General features: G+C 41.0%; 1 protein-coding gene and 1 pseudogene across 2 annotated transcripts in view; both read right to left on the bottom strand.

Moving 5' to 3' along the window:
• Positions 1-4,664, bottom strand: part of Scfd2 (sec1 family domain containing 2) — a 548,660-nt gene extending 543,996 nt beyond the window's left edge. For both annotated transcript variants that reach the window (XM_004627502.2, XM_023711031.1), the window contains exon 1: positions 3,723-4,664. In XM_004627502.2, the coding sequence (XP_004627559.1) occupies positions 3,723-4,560 (838 nt within the window). In that variant the 5' untranslated portion in view covers positions 4,561-4,664. The remainder of the gene's footprint in view (positions 1-3,722) is intronic.
• Positions 4,665-8,328: 3,664 nt separating this feature from the next.
• Positions 8,329-9,145, bottom strand: LOC101561604 (annotated as a pseudogene).
• Between the last annotated feature and the right edge of the window lie 254 nt (positions 9,146-9,399).

A 9,399-nucleotide genomic window follows, 5' to 3' on the forward strand; every position in this document is an offset into this window, starting at 1 on the left:
TGCTTAGGTACAGCACAGGGGCCAGCAGGGACCAGCGTGGTGTGCCTTGCCTGCCCCACCCAAGGGGCGCGCTCAGACAGCAATCGAGACTGGGCCTCGTGGCGCATACCTGTAATCCCAGCACTTGAGAGGCTGAAAACAGGAGAATCACTAGGAGTCCGATCTATGTAGTGAGACCCTGTGGATCCTGTCCTAAATACAGGAATGAAAAAAGATAACACAAAATATAAAAATGTCAATTTTATCAAATTTATTCAATATAAGAATCAAATTACTGAAATGACACCTGCCCAAGCAACACTTGGGATAGTAAGTACACTAAACAATGTGCTGCTCCAGTGATGCTCAGGATAAACTATTAAGTGGTTCATAACCAAATTCAGTAATTAAATAAAAATAAATCAACATACAAAAATCAATATAACTTCTGTATATAAACCCACTGATAAACAAGTTAGGAAAAAAATACCAATCACAAGAGCACCAAAAAAAATTAAATACATAGGAATTAACCTAAAGAAGGGAGTGGAAACTACTGCACCCTGAAAACAAAAAAATCAAAGAGGATATCAGAAAATGGAAATACATCCTTTGTTCAAGGATAGGCAGAACCAATATAGTCAAGATGGTCATACTTCCAAAACTGTTACACATATTTAATGTAATCCCTACCAAAATATCAGTATCATTCCTGCAAAATTAGAGTAAACAATCCTAAAATGCATATGGAAGGGCCTGGTGAGATGGCTCAGTGGTCTAAAGCACCTACTTAGAACAAGCTTAGCAAAGCACAGGGACCACAGTTCAATCCCCCAGCACCACATGCCAGCCAGCCCCGCCCCATGGTGGGCTGAGCTGGCCACACACACACACACACACACACACACATAAATAAATTAAAAAAAAAATGCATATGGAAGCAAAAGAGATCTAGAATAGCTAAAGCAGTTCTGGGCAACAAGGGCAAGGCAGAAGGGATCACAATCCCAGACTTCAAGTTATACTAAAAAGCTACAGTAATACAAAACAGTACAGTATTGTCAAAAAAAAAAAAAAAAAAACAATACCCTCCATGGATTTGTATATCAAGGGAACAGGATAGACGATGCACAAACAACTCTATGCACACTCAGCTACCTTACATTGACACAGGGGCCAAATATTTTTGCTGGAGGATAGACAGCGTATTAGTAAATGATGGTTGGCAAAATTGGCTGTCCACATGCAGAAGATTTAACCTAAGTCTGTATCTCTCACTGTGCACTAAACTAAAATTAAAAGGATCAAATGTCAAAATATTCAAACAGAAGACTTAATCTGCTGGAAGACAATATAGGCAAAACCCTTAAAAACATAGATATAGACAAAGACTTTCTGAACAGAACCCCAGTTGTATAAGAAATAATACCAACAATGAGTCAATGGAATCATACTGAATTAAAAAGCTTCTGCAAAGTAACAGAAACCACCAGCAGAGTGGAGAGACAGCCTACAGAATGGGGGAAAAAATGTTGCCAACAGTTCCTCAGACAAAAGACTAATATCTAGACTACATAAATAACTCAAAAAATTAGATCTCCTAATTTAAAGATCCCAACAAAAAATAAGTATCTGAAATAGATACTTCTCAGATGAAGAAATACAAATGGTGAATAAATATAAGAAAATGTTTGACATTACTGGTCAAACATGCAAATTAAAACAACACTGAGATTCCACCTCACTCCAGAAAGAATGATTACCTTCAAGAAATCAAATAACAAATGCTGGAGAGGCTGAGGAAAAAAGAAACACTTCTTCGTTGTCAGTGAGAGTGTAAACTGCCACACTATTGTACAAATCAGTTTGGAGAGTTTTCAAAATACTGAAAATAGAAATTCCATTTAACCCAGTTACTCTTCTTCGACATATCTTTTCAAAGGACTTCAAGACATCATATTACAGAGATACATGCATATTCATATTAATAACAGCTTGTCACATGGCCAACCAACTGATTGAAGACTGCACAATTATAAGAAGCTTTTTCGGGACCGGGGAGATGGCTCAGCAGGATAAGTGCTTGACTGGCAAACACAAGGATCTGAGTTCAATCCCGGGTTCCGCAAAGAAAGAAAAAGAAGAAGAAGAAGCTTTTTCACTATTTGACAAGGATAGTGATGGAACTATAACTACCAAAGAACTCGTTACTTTAAGGTCTCTTGAGCAGAATTCCACAGAACCAGAGTTACAGATCTATTAATGAAGCAGATGCTGGTGGTCACGGTACAATTGCTTCCTTGAATTTCTGACAATGATAGCAAGAAAATGAAAGAGATCAGCAATGAAGAAGAAATTTGAGAAGCAGTCTGTTTGACAAGGATGGCAAAGGTTTTATTAGTGCAGCAGAGTTTCACCATATGATGGCAAACCTTGGAGAGAAGTTAACTGATGAAGAAGCTGACAAAACGATCAGGAAAGCAGGTTATCAATGGTGACAGTCATAAAAATTATGAAGAGTTTGAATAAATGATGACAGCAAAGTGAAGACACTGTAGAGAACGTATTAGATTTCTTGTACAAAATTGTTTATTTGCATTTTCTCTGTAACTTCTCTGTAAATGGTATTCCCCTACTATCAAATAAATACACGTGTATAGCAATTAGAATTTCATTCCTTCATGTTTTCTTCCCTTATCTCACCATCACTGTCCTGAAACCTTATTTTTGAAAATTAAGTAACATATTGCAAGTGGCTTACTTTGAATATAAGCACTTCTAGACTTAGATGGAGTTGGTCAAATGAGGGAACATAGGTCATGCCTTTTTTAAACAGTTTTCTTCCAAGAATTGTCTGTCTGCATGTTGTTGTTGAAGTGTGGTGTTGTAACTCTTCAAAGACCCTGGACAGTAAACAATATGTACTTAAAAGCCATGCTATTGCAAAACAGGTATGTTATCCAGCTATTCACTTTTTTTTTTTTTTTTTTTTTTTTTTTTTTGTATCACTAGTCTTATACCAGAAACATTTCTTTTTACTGTTTACTAGCTTTTTAAGCTTTGTTCAACCATTTAAAGAAACTCTTCTCATGGAACAATTTGCCCCAAACCCATTCTAAGTTTTTATGTTTCGTCTTCCAAAGAAAGAAAACCTATGGCTAGCTGGGCATGGTGGCACTTGTCTATAATCTCAGCACTCTGGGAGGCTAAAACTGGTTCAAGCCCACTTAAGAAAGGTTGTTGTCAATACTGACATCTGCAAATTTTTAAAAAAGTTTCCAACTAGGGGCCAGGGAGATAGCTCAGTAGAATAAGTGCTTGCCTGGCAAGGGCCTGAGTTCAATCCCTGGTTCCGCAAAAAACAAAAAAGAAAGAAAGAAAGTTTACAACTGCACAGATCTCTATGTAAACACAATTCCATTTTCCAAGTCTTCTGAGCTAGATATAATTTTTTGTTTTTTCTTTTTCTTTTTTTCAGAAACAGTTGTTTTAACAAGTCATTGAACATAGAGGCCATACCCACCTATTATAGCAATTAACAAATTATGCTGCAATTACTTACTTTGCCCTTCTGAACTATATTGCACTTTAAATGCTGTGGTAATAAGAACTATGTCCATCTAAGTCATCTTTTATCTCCAACCTGACATACAGCAAGAGGCCAATGAGTATATGCTGAATCAGTAAAAAGTCCCAGCACCCTCGAGAGTAATTATGAAGAACTCTATGGCAATGCCACTTACCTGTGAGATCCAGAGTTCTATCCACAAAGACCACAGATGCCCTGCCTATAGCAGTCTTCCTCCTGTTCTTGGCAGGGGCATAATTGGCCAGATCTGCAGCGATGACCCGACTGAGGGCACCCACAGCAAAACACTCCTCCCGAACCCCCAAATGCTCACACAAAGAACTGAGGCCTGACACCAGGCACCTCATCTGCAGCATCAGCTCTGGGGTCAAGGCAGAGGAATCCACCTCACACAAGCTTCCCAGTCTCCTCTTGTCCGGTCGGGCACTGTTAAGGAGATGTACATCTTGGGGTAGTAGTGGAAAAAGGGACGCAAAGCCTGGAGTTAAGACAAGGTAGGGAGCAAGAGGAGCGAGCAGCAACGGTATGTGCAGCACTTCTGCTGTGTAGTTCATGTTGCCCATCCACTCACACAGCTTCTCCTCCAACTGCTCGAACACCGGTTGTTGTCCCTCCAGCTCGGCCGCTGCAGCAGCTGGCACGTGGTTAGCCGTGAGATGAACAGCGTGGCTCAAGGCAGTGACTACCACACAGTATTGGAAGTGACTGCGGCAGATGATGTCTCGTAGTGTCTCCACAGTCCGGCCTTTTAGCAGGCAGCTCAACACAAACACCGCCTTGGGCTGCTCGGCTTTGCCACCAACTGCCTTGGGCTCAAACTCCCGCAAGTGGCACACAGGACTCCCCACCGCCTCCATAAGACGTGTGGACCCACAGTACCAGTGCAGACTCTCCGCGCTGGCGGCATCCAGGTAGACCACAGCCCGTTTCACTTTGGCCAGCACCTGCTCCCAGCCTTGCTGGATAAAGGACAGCACGCCCGGGGCGCTCATGGTTCGGGATTCGCACAAACAGGGAAATTGTTTGCAGGAACTTCTACCTGAACTCACGGTCTCCGGAAATTGGGTTCCCTCAGACAGTCAACACAGTACACGTGGTCCCCTTCTAGTACACTACGTAGAAAGGACGCGCGCAATGATGACACATAGAGCGCTGATTGGTTAGTGAGGAGGCGGGCTGGGGAAGTGGGCGGGTCTCTGAGTCTCTGGGCTTTCTCCAAAGATAGTGGGGAGGAGCTGAGCCGCCTAATTTCACTCAACCTTTCCTTTGCCAATTGTGTTTCCCCACTACCTGAGAATTCTCGAAAATAATGAGAAATCTAATCTCAAGAGTGATATCTTACTTGGATATGAACATATCTCTGAAAGTATAGACCCTTTCCTATCTGAACAGCAAGTGAAAAAAAAAACCCACACCGGACTGCTGTGTAATATTTTGTAGTTTATAAACTGAAGTAATATACATTGTTCACACGATTTTCACTTTAAAAAATAAAAATAAAATTTAAAAACTAAATTCATTTTAACTTTTTCTCCACTTTGTTCCTGAATCTTGATCTGCTTTAAAACGCCTGGAGTCTAGTTCTTCCTCTCCATCCTTGATGCCACTTCAGCACAGCAAATCACTTACCAAAATAATTGCAATGATCACCCATCAATTCCTGGCTTTGGGTCTCTTCCTGCGTCAATTCGATTTTCTCCCTCAGTTGGTTCTGTCATTTTCCTACTTAAAAGCTTCACTTAAACTAGTTAACTACAAACTCCTTAAAAAATACCAAATCTTCAATGATTTCTCAGTTTCTCTCCAGCTGTTCCTGCCCTGGAACAATATGCATCTGCACACTGAAAGCAATAGGTGGAACCAAAATGTTGCATGGGTTCAGTTTTTCAACCAATAATGAATAAGGACTTACTAGGTAAAATCTCTATCCAAGCTCCAAATATGCAGTGGGTAATACTGTAAATTACATTACCTGATCCACTAAGAATTATTCCTGGTAAATTTTTATTGTCCCCAAATACTCTTTCTTATCATACCTTCCAGGTGGAAGTTTTCCCAACTCACCACGTATACTAGTCTGTCTTCCTCAACCTCTGACACATAGCATTCAGTTGAACAATATGTGAAATATTTCCCATATCATTGGGTAACTTGACATACTTGCTTTCCTTAACTTATCTGTTTTACTAAACTCTACACCAGAGGCCTGGTATCCTCAAAACCTAGAAGGCAACCGAATTTTCAATTAATACTCATATAATAAATAATACATTCAACAACTTTCAGTAAACATACATAATACTCTAGATGTGTATTATATGCAATATAACATATATCAGGATATAAAGAAAATTAAGGATCCGGGGAGATAGCTCAGTAGAATATAGCGCTTGCCTGGCAAGCACAAGGTCCTGAGTTCAATCCCCATTTCTGCCCCCCCAAAAAAAAGAAAGAAAGAAAGAAAAGAAAATTAAGGTGTAACCCTGCTTTCAAAAGAAATAGAATAAAAAGATTGATACATGTGAGACAAACAAATGAAAAAAGTCACAGAGGCAACAATTTCCAAAAAATATAGAATAGTTATAAAGGGAAAAAACACCTGCCAGAGAAAAGGGGAAGTAGTCAGAAGTAGTTTCACAAAGTACAGAACAATTGTTTTGAATTGCCCTCAAAGAAGCTCTGGCATTTGCCAGGTGCACAGAATGGGGAAGAATATTCCTGGAAGCCAGGGAAAGAATACAGCCTAAGTAAAGGCATTAAATTGTAGAACATGTTCTCTAGAACTACAAATCAGAGAGCACAGTGCTTGGATTTAATATGATATGGGCATAATCCCAAATGTAAATGCTGAGATGGAGTGAATGATGAAGAGTGTTGTCTAATTAGACTTCAGAAAGTCAAAAAACATGAGATAAAGAAGGAGGACACGTGAAAGTTTGTTATAGTGACCAATATTAGAGAAAAGGAGGATTGTGGACTGTACCTCTGTGGGATATGTGAATGAAAGAAATGAAGAAGGAAGACTAAATGTTAATATGGATGCTATGAGCTTGGGCAAAAGAGGATTTTCACAGAAAACTAAAACTATATTCAGGTTGGCCAAATAGCTAGGCAGATTAAAGCACCTGCAAGTAGGCCCAGGGGCCAGGGGTTCAATCCCTGGGCTTGCCATGCTGGCCCCGCCCCTAGAGCACCCTGAGATGGCAATAGAGACTGGGCCTGGTGGTGTGCACCTGTAATCCCAGCTCTTGGGAGGCTGTAAACAGGCAGATCACTATGAGTCCTGTCTCGTGGTGAGAACCTGTGTACCCTTTCCTAAAAAAAGCAAACAACAAAAAAAACTATATTCATCTAGTAGTGGCCCAGTAGCACAAAGGAAATCATAATACTATCTTCAGGCCCCATGGTAGAAAGTAAAAGATAATGATGGCTCTGCAGTATATAAAGATAAGAAATGCTGTCCTTGGAAAAAGATTAGATTTCACTTTAAAATACATCATTTTGCTTTGTCTTTCTTTTTCTTTTCCAATAATTGAAAACAGGGTCTTATATACATTAAGCCTGTGCTCCACTTAGCTTCCACAGTCTCTTTCTGCTAAAATATTGAGACTGTTGGGTGTGTACATAAAATGAAACAAAGGTAGTCAGGCCTTCAAGAATTGCAAAAGAGAAAGTACAGAGATTGTAATAATGCAGATTGTTATAAGAAAGAATACTATATGGTAGGTAGTTTAAACAGCACAAATTTTATTTCTCATAGTTCTTACACCTACAGTGTTAGTCAACTTTCTGTTGCTGTGACAAAATACCTGATAAAATCAATTTAAGGGAGGAAAAATTTATTTCGGTTCACAACTTTAGAGATTTCAGTCCTTGTTTAGCTCATGCCGGTACTTTAGATATGTGGCAGGCAGAAACAGCAGATTAGAAGGGTATGTTGGGGAAATACCTGCTTACCTCTTGGAAGCCAAAAAAGAGAGGAAAGAAAAAGAGAGAAAGTGGCCAAACATATAGGCCCCAACATCACACCCTCATGATCCACTCCTTCAGCTAATCCCCACCTCCTTTTTCTGTCACTCCCAATAATGCCATCAAGTTATGATCCCATCAATAGATTGATCCACTAACGAAATTAGAGCCTTTGTGAACCAATCACTTCAAAAGCTCAACAACTGGCCATTAAGGCATCAACACTATTAGCCTTCTTGGGGACATTTTAGATGACAACCATAAGAGCTACAAAATCCAAGATCAAGGTACTATGATGGAATAGCTTTGATAAAGGATGTCTTGCTAGTTTATAAATGGTGGCTATCTTTGGGCTGTATCCTCCCTTTGCAGAGAGCAAAAAAGAAAGTAAGAAAGCTTACCTGTCTCTTCTTATGAGGACAAAAATCCTTTCCCATTAGTGAAGGCTAAATTAATTCTGTAGCTTCAAACTATCATATGGGGGATCAGAGTTTCAACACAGGAATTGTTGGGGAGAGTCGTCACATAGTCTGTAACAAAGATGTGAGGGAATGACACTAAAGAGTTGGCAAAAAGTGGCCAATAGAGTGGTAGTATAAAAAACTTCTAAAAGTTGTGCACCACAACTATAAAACCACATGCAATTTAACCAACTACATGAAAGAGTTTGTAAGCAGGAAGTTTGGAAGAGCAGAGAAGTATAGACAGAATTGGAATGTATTTCTTTTTTTTTTTTTCCACTGGATTAAGGACAATTTATTGTTTTTATGTACAGAAAACTCAAAGTACGCTTAGCCCAGTTTAGTGGCAAGCTCTTTAGCCTTCGCTTTCTCCAGCTTGGCAATACGAGCTACAGATTTTGGACCCAGAACGTTGCCTCCCCAGTGACGGCGGATCTCATCGTATCTGTCATTGTAGTTAGTCCTGATGGCCTCCACCAGCTTAGCCAGAGCGCCCTTGTCCTCCGAGTTGACTTGTGTGAAGGCGACAGTGGTACAGGTCTTCCTGTGGACCAGATGCCCCAGCCTGGCCTTCCCCTTGATGATGCAGTAAGGGACCCCCATCTTGTGACACAGGGCAGGCAGGAACACGACCAGCTCGATGGGGTCCACGTCATGTGCAATCACCACGAGCTGAGCCTTCTTGTTCTCTACCAGAGTGGTGACGGTGTTGACACCTGCTCTGAGGACCGGTGGCCTCTTAGTGGGGACATCCCCTTTGCCAGCAGCTTTCTTCTCTGCCCGGGCCAACAGCCTCTGCTTCTTCTCTTGCTTGTTCTCTGGTCTGTACTTGTGGGTGAGCTTAAGCAGCTGGGTAGCTGTTTGGCAGTCCAAGGCCTGGGTGAACTGGTTAATCGCAGGGGGCACCTTCAGCTGTTTGTACAGGATGGCCCTCTGTCGCTGCAGGCGGATGTAGCGGGGCCATTTGACAAAGCGGGTGAGGTCTCTCTTGGGCTGGATGTCCTGTCCAATGCCAAAATTCTTTGGCCTCTTCTCGAACAGGGGATTTACCACCTTCTTGGCCTCCTGCTTCTTCACGACAGCAGGGGCCGGGGCCACCTTCTTGCCCTTGGCCTTCTTCCCTTTCGGCATCTCGGCCAGCTGACAGAAAGAGTGGAATGTATTTCTTACAGAGAAAACTAATAGGCTTTGCTGATAGATTTATACAGCTGTCACAGGAACAGATGAAAGAAAAACAAGACAGAAGGATGATTATTTGTTAGGTTGAAATTGTCAGATGGTTGGTACCAATGCCAAAATGTGAAGCCTGGGTGCACAGGAGTGGAGAAATATAGACTTGCGAGGCGATTTCACAATTTTTGTTTTGGACATAATACCTGCTAAGTATCTAAGAGAATCATC

Source organism: Octodon degus, unplaced genomic scaffold (assembly GCF_000260255.1).
Source record: "Octodon degus isolate 3935 unplaced genomic scaffold, OctDeg1.0 scaffold00019, whole genome shotgun sequence".
Taxonomy (NCBI): domain Eukaryota; kingdom Metazoa; phylum Chordata; class Mammalia; order Rodentia; family Octodontidae; genus Octodon; species Octodon degus.